This window comes from Taudactylus pleione, unplaced genomic scaffold (genome assembly GCF_031769625.1).
Source record: "Taudactylus pleione unplaced genomic scaffold, aTauple2 ptg000018l, whole genome shotgun sequence".
Classification (NCBI taxonomy): Eukaryota; Metazoa; Chordata; class Amphibia; order Anura; family Myobatrachidae; genus Taudactylus; species Taudactylus pleione.
The window spans coordinates 18648932-18670822 of record NW_028284420.1 but is presented as its reverse complement, the minus strand read 5'-3'; the positions used below and the strand labels follow the sequence as shown (position 1 = coordinate 18670822).

The 21891-nt window shown below is 45.6% G+C and overlaps 1 protein-coding gene across 1 annotated transcript in view; it reads right to left on the bottom strand.

Moving 5' to 3' along the window:
- COL9A3 (collagen type IX alpha 3 chain) overlaps nt 1-20961 on the bottom strand; it is a 72049-nt gene extending 51088 nt beyond the window's left edge. The window contains exons 1-3 of the mRNA XM_088442809.1: nt 20700-20961; nt 18398-18466; nt 202-237 (exon numbers count right to left, since the gene is read on the bottom strand). Of these exons, the coding sequence (XP_088298935.1) occupies nt 202-237; nt 18398-18466; nt 20700-20762 (168 nt within the window). The 5' untranslated portion in view covers nt 20763-20961. The remainder of the gene's footprint in view (nt 1-201; nt 238-18397; nt 18467-20699) is intronic.
- Between the last annotated feature and the right edge of the window lie 930 nt (nt 20962-21891).

The following is a 21891-nucleotide window of genomic DNA, read 5'->3' as shown; positions in this document are numbered from 1 at the left end:
GATCTTGTCCAATTTGGCTACTATGTTTTCGCCATATTTGACATTGATCATATCGGCTGGAGCCTGCTCTGAAGGCAGTTTGGGCTCATGTGTGGCCAGGATCAGTGAAATACTTAATGTAATCATGCCTCATTTACTGGGAGCTTTGGCACAAGTGAATACCTTCTAATACACTACCACGCTAAATGTCTTTATACTCACTGGGCGTCCAGGTAAACCAGGGGGGCCCAATTCACCCTGTTAAAAAAGAGAGGTGGTTAAATTACATTTCCATAATGACAGTTGTAATCAACAGGAATGTGCTGGCATCAAGCATTAAATAAATCTGTGTTATCAGTGAAACTCACTGGTGGGGAGACAATATCAATTTACATTGGTCACACATATTGCAATCTGATCAAATCTGTAGTCAACTTGGATCACAGTACACCAGGTTTAAATTGAGACTTGTTGCAGACACTACTCAGCCTTTAAAGTTTCAGCTGGTGACCTCAAACACACATGGGGATCATCAGACAAACTGATTTTCCATAATGCCAAGTACCTGCACTAATGCAATTCAATGATATTTTCATTAGTTATTGGGCCATACATTGTCCGTCTATTTGGTCAAGAACAACTACTGTAAAGTGCACATATGATAGGCTGCATTAAATAAATAACTTTATCCACTGTATTTAAGTAACAGGTGCACTTTAAGGTCTCACTATCGTGGTTCTCCAATGTGATCCATTGTGCTCTATATGGCGTAGAAGGATCGAACTTGTACTAGATGATAAAATGAGAAAATAAATTGCATGCACCATTTCCTCTGTAATTAGCTTTCCATTACATACTACTGTATACATGAATCTAGATTTTTATGCATTCCTTGGGAAACTGAACAATAAATGTACATACTTGTCTCAATCAATAGTGAGGTTGCGCAAAAGATGCAAGATCAAACTTGGTTTAGACCAATCATCACTCAGGGCCTGATTCAGACCCGGTCGCAAGCGCTGAGCACTCGCAACTGGGTCAATGGTGGCCCAGAGTGCATGCGCACGACGGAGCCGGCTCCGTCGTGCGCATGCGCGAGACCCGGATAGCGACGGGCAAGCCGTCGCTCCAGGTCTCGCACCAAAGGGGGCGTGCTGTCGATGTTGGGTGACAGCACGCCCCCTTTGGTGAGCAGGCCGGGGGGGGTGGCTGCCCAGACGGAGGCGTTCCCATGAGAATGCCTACCATCTGGGGGCGGCCCCACATCCATCACAAGTGATGTCAGTGGGAGAGCTTTCAGCTCTGTTTGAGCCGAAAGCTCTCTGGGGCTTGCGGCAACGAGACCCTACCACAAGGGTCTCGATAATCTTGACCAAGGTTTTATGCAGTAAGAGCAGAAAACATTTATGTTTTTGATAGCATAACAGATTAGAAAGGGCTCAAACCACCCTTTAGTCAGGAATAATTGTTTTGCACTCCTAACCTTCAGGAAGTACAGATGTAGCCACATAACCCTATCCTCAAGTAGCACCATGCGACATTTTCTTAGAATATGCATCTTAATGTGCTATACTAATCCTAAATATTTAATACACTATTATCTAGGCTATTAGAAAAATTAAGATGCAAAATTCAGGAAAGTACGGAATCTGTGCAAAAAGACAAAAGACTGTGGGCCTGATTCAGAGCCGGACGCTCTTTGAGAACGCTTGCTCTGAATCAGGGCATCCCTGTTTTTTTTTTTTAAAGACTGCCTCTTGGCCGCTCGCTAAGCTGTGGGTGATCACTCACAGCTTTAGCGAGCAGCCAGGTGATGGTCGCGATGGTCACGACCATCGCGACTTGCTACGAGACCCTTGTGGTAGGGTCTCGTTCCCACAAGCCCCAGTGAGCTTCTATTAGAGCCGGAAGCTCACCCACTGACATCACTCGTGATGTCAGTGGGGCCGCCCCCAAACGGCAGGCGTTCCTTCGGGAACGCCTCCGTTTGGCCAGCCACCCCCCCTGCCCGCCTCCAAAACGGGGCAAGCTGTCAATCACAATTGACAGCTGCCCCTCTTTGGTGCGAGACCCGTAGCGACGGAGCGCCCGTCGCTGGCCTGGTCTTGCACATGCCCACGCTGGAGCTGGTGTGCGCAGTGGGGGACCATCGACCCGCTTGCGAGTGCTGTGCGCTCGCGAGCGGGTCTGAATCAAGCCCTGTATACAGTATAGGACCTCAGTCTTCTGTCCTTTTACCCAGATTACACACCTTTTCCTGAATTTTGTGTCAAAAATGTAACAAGTAGCCAATAGAGCACTAAGGGCCTGATTCAGCAAGGAACACAGTTGCTAATATACACGCAATCGGCCGATTGTTGTGTACTACGCATGTATCACAGTGCATGTACGCAAACTAGCCATTGCGATCAGGACTGAGATCGCAGTGACTACGCAGATCCATCGCAGAGTGATTGACAGGAAGTTCCATTTGTGAGTGGTAACGGGGGGGTGCGCGTTCAAATGCAGGCGTGCCATTGCGTTTGAACGCTGTTGCATGGGCGTGCATAAATTATCCACTGCGATGTCCTACGCAGCCTGAGAGCGTGCGTGGAAGTTAGCAATTTCTAAATAAAGGTTAGACCTTGTGAAAGTGTGCGTGAGACTGTGATGGTACTCGATTGTACAGATGTTTTTGCAGTCTTGCTAAACATTATGGATGTGTATAAGGTAAGGTGGGCGTCCTTATGTAGTGCTGTGGCGGCATAGCTATTGCTATGGATTAGCATACTATTGCAGTTGAATTGCGTGTGTAATCACTATTGCATTCAAAGTTACGTTTTCTGTAGTGAATCAGGCCCTAAGTACTCTACCTAGGATTAGTATTTTTTTGATGCAAAGTGATTAGTATAAAGTAGCAAATTGAGCATAATGATGTGTTGCAGGAGTCACTTATATATCGTATACAGTAAAAGTGACTTGTGTTGCTCATCATTACGCTTCATCTGCTACTTTATACCAATTCCTTTGCAAAAAAAACATACTAATCCTAGGTGGGTGTGATACGACATACCGGCGTTCGGTATGCCGCCCGTCAAAAAACCGACAGCGGCATCCCGATGCTCAGCATGTCGACATGGGTTCTGAAAGTATACTACTCTCCCCTCTTCACCCTCTAACCCTCCCTGCATCCTAACCTTCCCCGTTAGTGCCTAAACCAAACACTCCTCCGTTAGTGCCTAACCCTAACCCCCCCCCCACGCCGAGGGGGGTGGGGAAGCTGGTACAAATTACCCAGGCCTGCTCTTCTGCTAAGAAGCAGCCAGAGCAATCTCCTACAGTATGCTTGTGGGGGCAGCGATCAAGCTGATTGCGCCCCCCTCTGGTTATGTGCCGGGCTGAGGGGGCTCACTGCACCCCCCCTCCGCCAGCGCACAACTTTTTTTTTACCTTAGGGGGCGTAGCCACGCTGCCCACTATTAGACCACGCCCCCTTTTTTTACCGGGGCCCGGCTCTTGACGGGCCTGCCTGTGGTTCCTAACCCTAAACTTGGTGGTGCCTAAACCTAACCCTCCCCCCACCCCTGTGGCGTAAAGCTATACTTACCGGCTATACCTATGGTCAGGGTGCTGACTGTCGGGATTCCGGCGCCGGCATCTCATCCCATGGCGAGATTCCGGCGCCGGTCTTCTGACCGTTATTTGGGATTCCGGGGTCGGGATTTTGACTGCCGGCATCCCGTATGGCGGCATATTAAAAACATCCCTCCTAGGTACAGTGGGCCTGATTCAGAGCCGGACGCTCTGACCAGAGCACTCGCTCTGAATCAGGGCCCTCCTACCTAAAAATGGAGCGGCCTCCCGGCCGCTCGCATAGCTGTGGGTCACCACCCACAGCTTATGCGAGTGGCCAAAAAGATGGTCGCGATGGTCAACACCATCGCGACCATCGGGCTTGCGACGAGACCCTGCGGTAGGGTCTCGCTGCAGCAAGCCCAGGAGTGCTTTTGGCTCTGATAGAGCTCTATCAGAGCCAAAAGCACTCCCACTGACATCACTAGTGATGTCAGTGGGGCCGGCTCCAGACGGAAGGCGTTCCCATGGGAACGCCTCCGTCTGGGCAGCAATGCCCCCGGCACGCCCACCAACGGGGGCGTGCTGTCAGTCACCATCGACAGCACGCCCCCTTTGGTGCGAGACACATAGCGACAGCTTGGCTGTCGCTATGCGGGTCTCGCGCATGCGCACCACAGAGCTCCCTCCGTCGTGCGCATGCGCATTAGGGCACCATCGACCCGCTTGCGAGCACTGAGCGCTCGCGACCGGGTCTGAATTAGGCCCAGTATTCAGTACATTAAAGTCAAATTAAGATGCAATTTTAGAAATAGTACTCAAGCATGGGAACCTCTACCCATGGCGGAGCATTTAAGCTGCCTCAGGCGTCTCGGTCCATATGGCTCAAAATGCATAGGTGTAAGAGGACACATCTATCTGTGTGGGGATACAAAACTATATATAAGTTTATACTTGGAAAGGAGACTATGAGATCAGCCTGACACACTGCACTGTGTCGGATCTGGATAATGACAAGAAACTATAGAGGATATGTTCTAGTAATTTTATTTAATTTCCTTGCCATGGTTTATTTCAGGCCTAAATGGCTGGTCTCTATCTCTGTAGTATATATCATTCACAAAAGTCTACATAGTTCAAATGTTGACATGTCGACACCAGAATGTTAGTATACAGTTTTTGGGTAAGGAGTTGATGGAAGAAGCCTTTACTGCCACAACCACTCCAACACCGAGGGGAGATGGAACTGTATATTTTACGCAACCTGGAGGTGTAACACCTTTATAAGGCTTTAAAGTCCTTAACTTGCACGACGATAGATCATTTAAACACTTTCAATCTTATGATAGACCATGAGTCCTCCTCCGTGGAGCTGCCCAGATAAGATTCTCATTGCAGTTTGAATTTTGACACGGGGGATTCACAATGTTATATTTTTTACATATTTTAGCCTAACCTTAACCAAAAAAGTCTAACCCTAACCCATGGAGATAGATGAAGACATTTGCCTCTGGAAATAAAAATCTTTTCTGCATGTCTCATATAGTGAAGCACAGGAGACAGTGAAAAACAGAAACACCCACAAGACTGATACCATTGCAAAACCGGGATGTGGCAGGAATTGAGGAGTGTCTGAGAAGGAATTTGGCTCTGTCCGGGAAGCCCTGCTAACACCTGCAGTAGGGGATAGGAAGGCTCCAACCTGATAACTCTCAGCCTGCACTCCAGCAAGCGATGGTGTACCCGTTACTGCTGCTGGACAGTGAGCTGGGACCATCCAAAAATGGCCACCGCCAAGGAGGAGACAGACACTAGAGGACCAGTAAGGACCTGTAGCATCTGTCTCCTCCTTGGCGGCGGCCATTTTTGGATGGCCGTTTTCTGACTCTGCAGCCCTCAAGCCACCGTGAGTCATCCCTTTTTCACCCTCTGCATTCCAGCACCCGGTGCACGTGCACCTCTAGACCCCCCCTAGTTGCGGCCCTGCCCCTTGGTACCAAAACCCAACCCTCCCCCGGTGGTGCTTAAACCTAGCCTCCCCCCCCCCAGGGTAGACCTAGCCGCCCTGCTATACCTACGTTCGGGATTCCGGCGCCGGTTTTCGGGCCACAGGTTGGTATTCCGGCGCCGAGTCTTCATCTTAGCTGCATCCCGACCGCCAGCATCTTAACTGCATCCCTTAAAAACAATGTGTGCTGTTGACAGAGATAGGGGAAATGCGTGCTTAATATGAACCTCCAAAACGGAGGGAAGCGAGGAACCATCCTTACAGATTTCTCCAGCTCTAGTCACTGCAGGGAGTATTTAAGGATAAACCATGCAACTGCCTGGCTAAGGGAAGGCATGTAATACAATTTAATGACAGGAAAACCCAACCCTCATTCGTTATTGCTCTAATTCAGTTCAGTGCCAATGAGAGCAGTGATGGACCTGGGCACTGGGGTGTGGCTAACTAGTGGAGGTGTGGCCATGCCTCCTCACAATTCCTTTATGAATTGCACTCACCATGAAAAAGTATGGGGATGCGATTCATGCACGAAGCAGGGGTGCCGCTAGAGAAGGAATACCCTTCTCCACGGTAACCCCCTCTATGAATCGCCGAAAAAGCAGTGACAAGCCATTTTCAGCTAAACAGGACTTTTCACTGCAGTATGAATAGACCCCAGAAAGACAGAAAAAGCACACATACCCATGCCTGCTTGCAAACCCGAGTGGTGGCTCCGCCCCCTGGTCTCCCGTCAGCCCCCGCTGCAGCTTGTCTTCTGATAGCTGTCTGCTTTTTGCTATCTGTCAGCTTTGTTTTTTTCACTGATTATTCCTCTTAGCCGCCAGACACATGTGCAGTAAAATTGTTGTAAGAATAAACCCCCGAATAAAACGGAGAAACCTAGGTGAAAACCTGATCGCCGTTCTGCAATATACCGCATTGCATCACACCACTAGTAAGTGTACATGAATTGCTACTTATCAAAACTATAGATGCGATCTATAGTGATAAGTAATAATTCTTTACCGCAGATCTTCATGAATACACCCCTATGTATAAAATCACGTAGCTGGTTACTGTGCCAATTTCCCAGGCTAGTGCTGATTCTAGCAGCTTAAACGGGAGTGCCTTATTTTCATCTAATTAGATCATGATTTGGACAGACTGGGAGTGCATATTTTTTTTCGCGCAGGCGTGCCAGTGCTGTGAACGCAGTTACAGGAGCGTGCATAATTAGCCACTGCGATAACATACGCAACTTGGGCTTTCACTCCGTGCTATCAGGTTAGCAAATCTCTGAGTAAAGTAATACAGTGTGCAAGGTGTGTGTGTAAGCTCCACTGGTACTCAATGTTACCAATGGCTTTGCTGCCTTGCAAAGTATTATGGATGTATATGAGGTAAAGTGGGCTTCCCTGTGTTTGGCTGCGACGGCATTCCAATTGCAATTATTAGCATATTTTTGGAGTGAGACTGCGTGCGTAATTGTAGTTGCGATTACAATAGTGTTCCGTAATGAATCAGGCCTTAGTTTCATTGCGATAGCCATATGAGATACTGGGCAGCATATGTAAACACATTGCAAATAAAGGCCCCCGTACACCTACCGACCGGTCGCACGATCCTGCGATCAGATTGGAAACACCCACAGATGTTCCGTGATCCGTGGGAGGTTCATTGAAATTCTCCATATTAAATTTCACCAATGTGCAAATCACGATCATATATTAATCCTGCAATGCAGCAATTCGTCGGTAGTGTATGAGCCCTTTAACCCATTGAGCAATTTTGTTACTCATGTGTATTCCTGATTGTGACAGGACCAACAATGTCACACTTTTTTTTACCATTATAACCAACCGTGTGCTATTTAAATGTATATTTAAGAATTCAGTTTTTCTATAACAAGAAATTGCAAATGAAGAGTTCCATTAACCTATAATCAACTTTATTAAAAGTTACATACACAATTATTAATTCTTAAATAATTATCTCGCTCTTGTCCACATTTGGATATTAATACTGCTGAACACACACATACCCTTGTTACACTTAAGCCGCATACACACTAGATGATGTGTGTAAGCGGCGATATCGTCAGCAAAGGGACCCGGCGGGGGAGCAAACATTGGTAAGTGTATACACACTTACCGATGTCGGCCACGATGAATGATGGCGAGGGGGAAGCGGGGCCATGCTGCATGGCATCGTTAACAATATCCCCAGATTGACCTGCATGTTCAGCCGAATGGGGATATCGTTAACGACCCGCGGGAGCGCGCATTGTTGGTCGTTCAGTTCATACACATTGGACAATATGAACAATATATCATTGAACGATATCGTTCATAAAAGGCGTCTAGTGTGTATCAGCCATAAAGTCCTGGACATGGTTCCAAACCAGAGACGTGCAGTCAGGGTAGGCAGAGCTACCTGAGATAAGATATAAAAATTATTAGAATAATACAAAGAAGATATTTATAACTTATAAACATCTCTGTTTATTGTAATAATTGTTATAGTTAACACTCACCAGCTTTGTGCAGCTCCCTGGGACTGCAAGGAGATGAGAGATGAGGAAGCAACAGTTTAACCTTGCTTCTGTATAGTCAGACACTGCTTGCAGAGCTGGTTGCGGGGCCACACCATGGGCAGTAAGCTGCACAAAAAGAGAGCTAATAGAGGCATGCCTCTGAGTATGGGGGACGTGTCTTGAGCACTGATGAACACCTTGGTTATGCCATTTGACCAGTAAGTGCATACAGTGTTTAGAGATCGGAGCTCAGTCAGCAGCATCAAAAGACGACACAGTGATGCAGGTAGGAGAATCAATGGAAACTGAAGCGTAGTGTAGTGAGGGGAAAGTTACAGTGAGTAGTGGGTGAGACAGACTCCCAGCACTAGGACCCATCCCCACGTGTGCCTCCCCAGCCATTGACCTCACCACACGTCACTGTTCCAAACCCTGTCAGACCGCGGTACCGACCCGGGTTGTTTCTGGTCGGCGCCGTTCATACAGCACCTGTGTGCAGTGGAACTGCTCTGTCGGCGCTTGGAGAGGACATCTCCAAGTACCGGGAAATCTAGAACTCCACATGCTTTTAAACGGGCCCGGAATCAGATGACCCGGGTTTCACGTTTACACTGCAGGGTTACATGGGTCATTTCAGTGTTAAACCCTGCAAGCTACCCAGGTTGGATTGCTGGGTCACTCGATCTGGGAATCCAACCCTGGCCCCTTTTACACCAAGCAACAACCCGGGTTAACCCTGCAATAACCAGGATTTTAGCTGCGGTGCAAAAGGGTATGAGAAAGCAATTTCTTTATTAAGTAGCAAGGGTAGGACATTTGTAGATCAGTTCCCTGATCACAGAGTAAACCCTGGTGCATTAATTGAAATACTTAAGCACTTCTTCTCCTTTCTTTAGCAGACTACTATTATTTGTACAGAATATTTAGCTAACAAGAAGTTTTAATTTATTGTATACATAGTTCTTCTTTATTTAATTTCTCTTTTGATGTTTTTTCATGTTGTACTTTGCATGTAAGGCACGCTTATGTGTAATCCTGTTTTAATAGATTCATTAAACGTTATATTTTAACAAATATGCCTTTCTTTTAAGGGTGCGCCACAAAAGAGTCATCTTTCTTTTTCTAGTATATATAACGTGTGCGGAATCCCCTTTCTCACCTTCATGTTATCTCTGTGGGATTGACAAGCCCGATTGACTAGCCCGCCTCCAGACTCCTATGTTAGCTAACTCCCGTTGGCTAGTTCTAGCTGACACAGGAGTCTGGGGGCGAGCTATTGCGGCACGCCTGTCAATCATACAGAGAACCAGCTGATCCTTCTCTGGTGTGTTTAATGATCGTTCTTTGGCAGCAGCGTTTGAAGCACACTTAATTTTATTGTTTAAACGGCACCCCCCTCCCCTGGCAGTATTTGGTAAGGGCTGCAGCCTCCCCATGCTAATGCCACTGATCACCATTCATTTAATCCTGTATGTCAAGTAAGCAGGCAGACAGTGCAAACATTAGATCATTTACAATCATAATGGATAAGTGGCAAAATAATGGTCGCAACATTAGAGACTGCACATACCCTATGGCAGGTACAATTTCTCAGTCTTTACATGGCCACTGTAGTGACCATTATTTTGCAGCTTGCGACATGCATGCTTTTGGCTAGCCACCCCAATGTTACCTCCCAGCAACGCCCACCGAAATTGCATGGATCTGCGTCTCAGACACATGCGCAGACTGAAAACATCAGCCGCTTTGCGACAGACATCGCCACTGCATGCACTTCTGAATCAGGCCCACAGTGTATGTTCCAAGTGTCATAGGTCACTATGACCTACAGTATGGAACAATGGGCCTGATTCAGAGCTGAATGCAGTTGCACCAGCAACGGCAAATTCAGACGCAGCGAGCTTGCAAACATATGCTAATGACTTAGCTGTTGTCTTGTGCACAGAGATACCCACCTCTGGCATCTCACATTCGCTGCTTGTGTACAAAAGACGAAATATCAGGAACATCGGTCACATATCAAAAGCACATCGAACATCTCAACAACATGCTATCTCAGAATGTCCATTTCAAGACACCGGGTCCTCTCAAGCTGTGCACAAACTCGTAGAGGCTCACTTAGGCACGCGCAGAAAACGGTCCCTGCGTTTGTGTTACCTCCCCTGAACGCTGACTACCTGTCACTCACTTTGCAAATAAATGAATAGTAGTGAAGTAATGAATCTATTCATCATCATTTCATTGCTACAAAAGTAGGTGAAAATTAAGTGTCAGGGTAATTCATCATTCATGTAATGCAGGAGATATCACTGACACCTCCTGGTTACAATTGTCCTCTGATAATTTCCACAGTCCCTATACTATAGTATCGGGATGTGGAAATTATGTAATTCATCTAGTTCTGAAAAAGCATTTTTTTCGGAACTTGACAGTGATACTGTGCGGCATCCTGAGATGGCGTACAGCACCCGATACAGCAGAGGGATCTGAAAAGATCTGAGCCTGCTGTGTCCTCTTACCTGAATATGTTCCCTCCCGGCTCCCCAAGCTCTCCTCCTGTGAGCCGGGGCCAAGGGAGTGGGCACAGCAGAAGCAGCGGGAGACCTGCATAAGACTGCAGTTCTGAGCGAGATTGGGGGGGGGCACAGTCTCCAGCGGTAGCAGCTTTGTGGAGGATGGGGGGGTGTCTGGGCACTGATACAGGCAGAGTTGGTGGACGGGGGGGTTTTCAGGCCTGCGGGCAGATAGGCGGGGGGCAGAGTCTCCGGCGGTGGCAGCTTTACGTAGGATGGGGGGGTGCCGGTTTGGGCTGGAGTCTGGACACAGAAAAGACCGCAGACACTGGCAGGGTTGGTGGTAGGCCGTGTGGGCAGATAGACAGGGGGAAAGGGTGGGGAGGAGGTTCTCTTTTCTCCTGCTTCAGCTCAGTTTCTTTGCAGCCTGTCTTCAAGCTGCTAATGTCTGCAACTTCTCAGTCAGCATAGAAACGTCCACTACCACTTTCTCACATCCGTAAGACCTTGCAGTCCTGCGTATACCTCGGTAACATCGAGTACCATTGGACCCTCATGCAGAATTACAACAAGTCTGACATGTCTAAGAAATTGTAAGTCTCGTCGCACGTAGTGAGTACTCAAGCTGCGAATGCCATCGCAGTGGCTAATTTATGCACGTCCAGGAAATGGCAGTCAAACGAACAGGCACGCCTGTATATCTCCAACGGGAAGCCGACTGCCTATATACCGGCAGCCGGCTTCCCGACTGTCTTATCACGGCAAGGGTGAAATGCCGGGCATCTAGATGTAGACGCCCGCATTTCCCCGACGCCGGGAGACCGGCGCCCGGCATCACGATCTTAGTGATGCCGGGCGCCGCAAGCGGACAGCCGCGCGGGGGGGGGGGTTAGGTTTAGGGCTCCCGGGGGGGACTTAGGGTTAGGCACCCCCCCGGGGGACTTAGGTTTAGGTAGCGGGGAAGGGGGTGGTTAGGGTTAGGCACTTGGGGGGGGGGGAAGTTAGGGTTAGGCACCCCTAAGGAGGGTTAGGTTAGTGGATACTTACCTATCCACGATCGGGATTTCCAGCGCTGTTGGGCTTCCGCTGCGTCGCACTCTGCTCCTGTCGGGCTGCTGCTGACGGGAATACCCATTCCATATCCAACTGCTTCCCCATCACCACCCCCAAATTATGAAGTCCTGTCACTCACTCGGCGATGGCTTTGTATCTGCATATGTGACCGCAGTGCGATCGCAATACTGAGCTGCGCACGCACACTTCGGTGCATACGCATGTGCCAAACGCACCATCGGCCGATGTGCGTATGCTGTTGCAATTACAATCCGTGATGAATCAGGCCCTATGTTTTGATGAATAGGCCCCCCAGACACAAAACTGCGAACACAACGACTGAAGAATCAGTTCACACACAGTTGATTTTTTTTTTTCATCAAATGCATGTTGTGCATACCAAGCACACTTAAATCATTAATAAATATTTATCTTAACAATTGTGTTACAATAATCAGCTTTGCAACAGAGAAGAGGGAGTTCTTTTCTTGGCAAAACTATTACAATGCATTAATTTTGGCTCAGCAAATGCCACAATATTTGGTCACAAATATGACAGCCCTGGTGTGACAAGTGTGCATTTTTTAACCAAAACGTTAAGAGTGTTAGAAGTGCATTCAGCGCAATCACATCCTGTCTTCTTCAGAAATTAGGCCTTATGGTTCTACATTACTAATATTTTACATTTTCTGATTGTTTCAACATTTAATAAGTATTTTTTGTTAACTTGTAATACGCTTTTAGTTTTCAAAGAAAATTAATTTAAAAGTTTAAAGCACATTTTTTTTTTTACTCAACATTTCAATTGAATATGTTTGTATGTAGTCAGATGATAGGAGAGTAAAAACTAGAAACGGATTTATGTTTGATGAGATTAATTTAGCTATTCTCAGCCTTTATATACTTCTTTACAGCACTGATTAACATGATTGCCTATTAGCTAGACACTTTAAATATCTAGCCTTCACGTGATCATGGTTTGTTAGTTCACAACTAGACTTATGGAATCCCGACAGAGGAGGAAATCCTGATCATCCTTAGGGTAAGTATAACCAACCTAACCCTCCCTTAGGGGTGCCTAACCTAACCCCCCCCCTTCCCCTAGCCTAACCCTAACCTCCCGGGGTGGTGCCTAACCCTAAGTCCCCACCGGGAGCCCCTAACCTAACCCCCCCCCCGCGCAGCTATCCGCTCCCGGCGCCCGGCTTGCCTTCGATCGGTAAGCCGGGTGTCGGGCTCCCGGCATAGGTCTAATGACAGGCGTAAAGATTTCGACACCTGTCATTTGTACCTTGCCGAGATCGAGCAGTCAGGAAGACGGCAGCCGGCATTGTGACCGCCGACTTCCAGACTGCTACCCAGACTTATGTTGATCACACCAGTAAAGGACCTGACAGAGGGGCTGATTTTGAATTGCAGGCAAACTGGGTTTAGCTGCAGGTAGGTGCGGAATCCTGATTAACTGCCTTATGCTAATGCCAGTTTTTCTAGGTCTATGCATCTGTAAGCAGAAACCCGTGCCGCCCATTGATTTTACACCAGCTGCAGCAACTTCATCAGGTCTAGCACATGCACCAGCCCCATGCTGCGTGGAAGAGATCCATCAGAAACAGGCTTCCCTTTACAGTATGCACGACTCACTCGCACTGAGCTTTTGATACACGCCCACGACACTCTCATGACACTCCCACAAGAGAGGGTAGTTCCATGCGCAATACATTGTTGCTGCCCTGAAATTCCTAATTTCATAGAAAGAGATCCGTACGACTAGGACAAATGCAAAAATGCCTTAATTTGCATCTGTGCAAGATCTTTCGGAAAGTCGTCTGTCAGACTGTACACATTGTATAATGCGCAGAATACTGTAAGCACACTTAACTCATCTTTTAAGTATGCTTGTAGATCCAATGATGCAATGAGACCGATCTATCTGTGATACATGGTGAATGTACGTGTGTACACATTATACCATTCTCTAGCCAATCAAACAATTTTCAGCTGATTTGCCAGGTAATTATATAGTGTGTGCCCAGCTTAAGCCTAAAAAAAACTCTTCTAACAAACCATGAAAATGTGACTATGTGATGCCTTGGTATTTTGCTTCTACAGGGGAACACACTGAAATGGGTATAACTGCGATACTACGAGAGGTGATAGTTTAGTAGCGTGTAATACAGTAGACATATACACTGGCACGGTTTGTACAGCACATAGCGAGAAATAGGCACACAAAGGTGTTGGCACTGTGGGAACAGCATGTAGCGTGCAATGAGATACACGGAGTAGATGCAATAACCCTGAAGCTTAAAACCGGAGTACACCAATGAACACTAATTATCATGTAAACAGGTGAAATTGGCGGAACAAAATACACTGGCAATGAGTCTAAGGTCTCCACCGGACTTCACCAGGGATCCCCTCAAGAGGATATGGACTTTACTTAGTGAGGACCCAGGTCAGTGCGAAGTGTAGTTTGTTCTCACTGTGAAAGCAACAGAGTACTTAGCTGGTATGAGGACTCTGCTGGAAACACCATCAATGGAAATGCGGGTTGGAAATTACTGATATAGATAATATTAAGATATACCTCTTCGCTGCTCTGGTTTTGGTAAGAGTCCTGACTCTGGGAAGTTGTGAAGTGTGTCAAGTGCCTCTTATGTGTAAGCAATTCATATGTGTTTTCAAGGAGGGAACATGAGATGGGTGTAGTCTAATGGACTGGTAGACAAGCACCAAGAGTAAAGGTCTTGTCTATTTTGATTTTGCTTCTATGGAGTATATTGCAATATCCCTGGAGCAGCTGAAAACAGACAGCAAGTGTATCAGAGTACACACATACAGATTTATAAATGCAAAATGGTGCAACCAAATACCCTGGCTCAGAGTCTAAGACCCCAATCAGGCTTCTCTAGGAATCCCTGCAAGAGCATATGGACTTTACTCAGTCAGGGCCCAGGACGCAGCCCAGTGTAGTTGGTTTCCACCGTGAAAGCAGCAGAGTGCTAAGCTGATATAAGGATGTGCTGCTGTGGAAGTGACCAAACACTGGAGTTAAAACAACACTGGAAGCAAACTATACTAGAAAGTATAGTTCTGAAGCAGGATCATCTATGAGAACACAATTGATACTCAGGCACTGAGAAATAGACTGAGCAGGCTATTATAGTGGTTGGTTAATAGGTGATTCCCTGCATTGATCATCAGTGCTGTAGGTTAGTGGTAACACCTGATAGAGGTGTTATGTAATTCTAGCCTGAGGCTGAGCCAAGCTGGGTTCTGTTGAGGATTGCATGTGTCATAGGTGCGAGTGAGGTGTTATTTCATATCTAGCCTGAACCCAGCTAGGTCTGTTGAGGATTCTGATAGGGAAGGTCAGCAATCAGTGACCTGCTGACTGTTTGCAAGCAGGCCAGTCATGTCCATGACTGTTGTTACTGACATACTAAATATCAAACGGACACATAAAACTTTCTTCTATAGGAACTCATTTATGAGGACTCTATATGTGTGATTATGTGAAGTCCTAGGTTTAGGAGCAGGGAGTGTTAGTACAGCGTATGTCAGTGTTGGCTAACCTTGACACTCCAGCTGTTATGGAACTACATAACCCAGCATGCACTGCTACAGTTTTGCTATTAGGGCATGCTAAAACTGTGGCAGGGCATGCTGGGATATATAGTTCCACAACAGCTGGAGTGTCAAGGTTAGCCAACACTGGCGTATGTCATGCTTTGAAATGCTGATTCACTTTTGTACACTTTCCAATTGTATACAAATACACAAGTTTGGGTGTTTAAAAGGTAAATGATAAACAAAACAGATTATTCTAATAATTGATATCTTAATAAAAGCTTACTTTTATCATGGTATTTTATACTGAAGTGCTTTGATAAGTTGGCTTTCTGATACGCCACTATATAAGGGGAGTGTATGTGTCACTCCAGAGCCGTAACTAGACTTTTTGGTGCCCTGTGCCAGAGAGAGCATTGGGCACACATGTTCCAATGTCGGTCATTGGTTTCCTGTATGGTCCGTGTGCATTAACAATCTGTTTTACATAGATACCAAGAATACATACTATATGCCAGGGAATCGGTATGAAAGACCGGCGGCCGCATGGCCGGCGGTTCGATTCCCGGCAGCGGCAGCCCGACACTGGAACAGATCCCGGTAGCGACAGCCCGACAGCGCTGGAAATCTCTATCGTCCCTAGGTAAGTATTAACTAACCTACCCCCCTAACCCTCCCTTAGGGGTGCCTAACCCTAACCTCCCCCCCAAGTGCCTAACCCTAATCCCCACCTTCCCCGCTGCCTAAACCTAAGTCCCCCGGGGGGGTGCCTAAGCCTAACCTCCCCCCGGGGGTGCCTAACCCTCCCTCCCCCTAGCCTAACCCTAACCTCCCGGGGGGTTGCCTAACCCTAACCTCCCCCCGGGGGTGCCTAACCCTCCCTCCCCCTAGCCTAACCATAACCTCCCGGGGGGGTGCCTAACCCTAAGTCCCCCCCAGGAGCCCTAAACCTAACCCTCCCACACCCGCGGCTGTCCGCTTGCGACGGCCGGCATCCCTTCGATCGGGATGACGGGCACCGGTTTCCCGGCGTCGGGTGAAATGAGCAGCGTCTACATCTAGACGCCGGGCATTTCACCCTCGCCGGGATATGACAGTCAGGAAGCCGGCTGTCAGTATAATGTCAGCCGGCTTCCTGATTGCATCCCTATGCCAGGGGTGGGAAACTTTTTTTCTGCCAAGGGCCATTTTGATAATATAACATTATTCGCCGGCCCGTGCACACCACGCCCCCTCCGTTTGATGTCACACAGGGGCGGGGCCACAATCGCTGATGATTACAGCAAGGAGTTGAAAGGGCAGCGGTATGACCCTCTGAAGCGCCCTTAGGACACTTCAGGTGGCACTGCTGCATAGATTCTGGCTGCAGGGTGCCCTGCCAGATGAGGCTGACTAGCAGAAAAAAGCTCAGAGGGCCAGACCAAATGATTCCACGGGCTTTATATGGCCCCCTGCTGAATGGCAAGCTCAGTAATCAGGGTCAACAAGTACAACATGGATAGATACTTGTGTGCACTCTTATAACGTTCCATGGCTGTGAAAACCCACCCAAACCCAACATTCAGATTGGAATAAAAAATATCTGTAATTCCTTAAAAAGATTCAGGGGCTCATTCATTATGCTAATTATCAGGAATTAGGTTTTCAACTCGCTGCGAGCAGCATTCAACATTGCTCCGGTGTGGAGACAGCTGATCTGAAAATCAGCGGTCTCTGTGATGTTCTTCGTTGCTGCTTCCCACAGTAGTGAAAATTAGCACTGCCGAGTGTGAATTGCCAGTGCTACTGCGCATGAGTGACCGTTGGACGGGGCGGTGGGATCCGAATGGATTTCTCTTCGCAAGTCAACCAGCGATGCAGGCCTTGCGGGAAGTCTGACCCAAAAGCAGAGGCTCTTCTGACACACAGAGAGCTCTCATGCTGCAGATGTGATCGAAATGGCTAATTTATGCACAGCCATGTTACGGCGTTTAAGTGGTAATACACACCTGTGTTTTCTAACCACCCGTTACCTCCGCCAAACACTGACTTCCTGTCACTCACTTTGTGAATGGGTTCTCTATGTGTGCGGAATAGCAAGACAATTGCTACACGTGCGCAGTGTGACTTTGACGCATGTGCAATGGCAAAAAGAAAACGCTCGTTCTGCGTAAAAATCACCATTGCGTGCATCTCTGAATCAGGCCCTAAGTAAGCAGACATTATACTTCTGAGACGTGCAAGATGGCAGGGAACAAAATTCAAGATTAACCACCATTAACATGGTACTGAAGTTCTGTACAAATATAAAAGATTCTCTAGTCTAGTGCATGCTGGTTCCTCACATTATTGAATAAGACTGAGTTTATATTGAATGCACATGAATGATGATCATTTATAAAACTTTCATTAGATCCAGAGCACACAACTGATACATATTTATAAGCGAGTGTACAAATTTTTTTTATCGGCAAGCACAGACAGAATGGAGGCACAATGATGAGGTGATTTGGGGATGGAACGTTGCACTACACAGGAAAAAAACAGCATACTAAGTACAGGCCTTTCACAGGAAAATGAATGTGACAGTTTAGGGAACATTTATAGAAATATCCATTAAAGGGTCAGGAAACAGAAACCACCAATGGGACACTTTAGGGAACATAAAGCTCAAATGGGACGAATTGGAGGGGCAAAGGCCAACACGGGATTGTGCCAGCGAGTAGTGTATGGGATGTCCAGTGCATTGTGTCAGTATGTGTTTGCTAAGTATAGTGTGTAGTGTATTAGTTAGATTTAGACTAAAATACACTGGCATTATTAAAAAAAATAATAAATGTACAGACAGTCTTGGAGACGAAGCGGAGAATAAACAGAGAGACATGTTCTGTACAGACTGAGGCTCTTACTAGCAAGCGATGCTGAGCTTACAGGGACTGCAGTACACAAAAAGCTCTGTGCAGACTCGGGTCCCTCCTGGCAGGAGGCTGGGAGGGGTGGGGGCTGCTCAGGGTACACACAGAGCATCCTTTATATTCCACTGAATAAACACAGTCTCTAGCACACAGGAATTCATTTAACCAGTTACCTGCCACAGCAACATATTGTAAATGAATATACTGAATCCATTGCAGCTGTGAGAGGGTTAATCTTTCTATTGCTTCTGTGCGTACTGATGTTACCTACTCAGTCTGGCCACCCTCAGCCAATCAGTTCTCCCCCAATACTCACATCTATTCCATCCTTGCCCGGTATTCCAGGAGGTCCCGGAGGACCTGCGGGTCCTGGTGGTCCAGCTCTCTGTATAAAGGATACACAAAGGGACAGTGTCACTTATAGGCAAAGATCTAAAAAAAAAAAAAAAAAAAAGAGAGACATACAGGGAGGATCACATGGAGTACAATCACAATGAATGGAGGGTACTGACACTGCTTGGGATACACTAAATGTTTTCTGATTGGGTCAAACAATAGCCCCAAACAAATACATATTAGAGTATTAAAGGACCTTAATTTAAGTCAGATCCTCATAAGGTCACCTCGTATGGGAGGCAACCAAAATAGATTGCAAGTTTAGTGGGTCATATCCCTGTATAAAGGGTTTATGTACAGCAGAGAAGATAGACCAATATATGAATGAACATGCAAACCTGAAATGGTTTTTATTCATTTATACAAAGTGATATGAAACATAATAAACAAAAGGACATATGCTGACTCATGCAAGAAACAAATGCTGTGTTTAGGGTTCATTTATTACCAGATTTGGACTCATTAGTCCAGCGGAGAAGTGTGGCATAAAATAAATATTTATTAAAATGTCCAGATTCTTTCCATAGACATATCATTTGTTGCCTTATAATGGCTGGGAGGTATCACAAAGTCAACATGCTTCTTATATAGTCAGTGTGATTAAGTAAAGAACATCTGAAATGAGATTTCCAGCTTAACTGCTGTGTCCTAACAGTCCTAGAAATTATCACATAACATTTCGATCAGAAATCAGTCATTTTTATGCCATTAACAGACCTCAATGTTTACAAAGTATAGAATAAGCTACAAGATAGTTGTGTCACTACCAAGACTAAAAACGGGATTGTGAAAACAGATACGTGAACAAGATAATATGAATACACACTTTCCACTTGTTACTCCTCTTCATGCTCTGCTGCCTATTTACAATCACAGATGAGTAAATCATACTAAAAGGCTGAAAAGAAATACTAAGATATGTGTAAAGCCAACAGTAACTAGACTGTAAGCTCAGAATAGCTAGAATTCCATCACTTAACATATCTGTAATAAGGGCCCATCAGCTGATATTATGTTACATAATACTACTGGATTGTGGTTTGTTTATGATAATGATAGTTATGTAGAGATGGATAGAACATTATGTGAATGGATGGTAATATTTGTAAACTACATGTCTCATCAGCTGTGTTTGGGGCAGGTTCTGCCACATTCTAAAAAAAAAAACTGACTATTGGAAAAGTATATGAAATTAAATAACCACAACTCCAATTCCCAAGGCCTTGTTTTCATCATTTCAATTTTAATTTGATATCCAGGATATTGTAGTCTCCTCTTTCTATTTGATATGAACTGCTCCAGGTTGATTTCAGACTGTGTGACCACGGAATGAGAAATTCCAGCAGAAACTAAGACGTCCGTCCAGAATGTCATTAGGGGAACGCACACAAATGCTGCAGTGTCTGGGCAGACAGGGAGCTACAGTTTGTGTGTAGCAAAATCTAGGATGTGTTTACATAGCTGAAAATGGCTAATGATGAACAAAGATTTCTCAGAGGGGATGTGGGATAAAATGCTCAGCATACAAGCAAGAATATAAGTGTGTCTTTGTTATCAAGGGAGGATGGATTGTCCAATCGCTGACACTCCACAGAAGAGGGGGAGCTAAGGTAAAATAAGGCATTGAGGTGTCTGTATTGAAGACAATATGCCACAACATATCAACTTAGAAGCACCATTGTTGAATATCCAAATTCAAGCAGATATTTAAGAAAATGGATCATTTCTGATATCAGGTGTCAAATATGCACTATTTCACACAGCAGTGGTTCTATACAGTAGCATGTTGTTAATAGACTAGGTATTACAGAACATTTTCTGTCCAGAAAGAGACAAAGCACAACGAATATATTATCAGGGGACCATAGAACTCCACTCTGAGCTTATAAACTAGTTTCTGCTTCAGAATGTGGTGAGAATGGAAGACACAGAGGTGCTGAATTCACACCTCACTGACATTTAGCACATCGTAGGGAAAAAAACAACAGCATCATTTAAGACGTTCTACCGTTTAGAAATACTGACTACTTTAATGCAGATTTTAAAAAATGTACATCAAGTTGTGTGCACACATTTTCTTTGCCAAAAAATAAAAGATTTTCTGAGGTAACCTTGACATCTCAGAATAAGCACAGAAACACAAGTGATATAAAAAGGAGCAGGCGTATTGTGATAAAAATTATTCAATAATTCAGTGACACATAAAACAGAACATGGCTTACCTGCCCTTGGGATGTTACTAGATGGGTTATTAAAAGGAACCCAAGAGCTGGGAACCTGGCCATAGTCACCCGGAACCTTCTCCCCTCAGTTGTTACGAACTGATCTAGTGTCCCCCTCTCGGCTGGATTGGAGCCCCTGAGTGAGGGGTGTCTGACTCCAGATAAACTTCAGTCTGCTGGTCCAGGGAAGTAGAGAGCAAGGGGGCTTCTGAGTGGTAGAGGTGGAGAGAGCATGCATGAAGGGAGGGGGAAAACCTGAGACCCACCTATGAATGAGGGTACTCATTAGCACTAATGATTGGCAGCTGCATTTACTGGAATGCAAGGAATAATAGGGGTAAGAGAGAGGTGGAAACCTGGGTTGTTTCAGAGCCCACCTCCTGCTACTTTCATAGTTGTCAGACACACACTGGACCATAAGAGCAACATCACCTCAAAATCCTCATACAAGACAACTTTCATTTCCAAATGAACCATTAACCTCCTGGCAGCCAAAAGCTTATACTAACAACCCTAAATGAAAAGTAGCTTTATATGATACATATGATAATTACATTCCCACGTATATATGGAGGATTAAGTTACAGGGCTTTTTAGTACATACTAATAATATGTGTAAATTCCAAAAGACTGAATACATTCGACAAGAATTTAGATGCAGCATAATTCCAACACTCTTAGTGGAAAAAATGCTGTTTACAAGTATTCAGTGAACCTAATAAAAATCATGTTTATATAGACTTCCATGCATGGATATATCCACATTCTTGCTCAGCAGATTTAAAAGTGTATCTTCTGTCTACACAGAGTGCAGGCGGCCATTTTGTGGGCTGAACCAATATTCAACCTATTAATAAGCTAGTAAATAATGACATCACCAGATATGGAAGTATGATCAATTTCATTATGAAGACAATTGTTTGATTTGAGATTCCCCACTTACATTTCAACTGAATTAACCTGTACTCAATAAATTAATGTAAAAATTATGATTGGTATCCGTTAATGCAGCCAAAGTAAGTAAAAAATAAATGGGAAATACAAGACTGTACAAATATCTTCATAATAGGTCTGCAAGAAAAAACAATTTTTTTTGCTACATATGCAAATCATATCAGTAGCCTTCCTCTTTACAAGCTGAACAAGAAGCATGTTTTATTACTGCAAAACTATCTCTACTTTCACTATAATC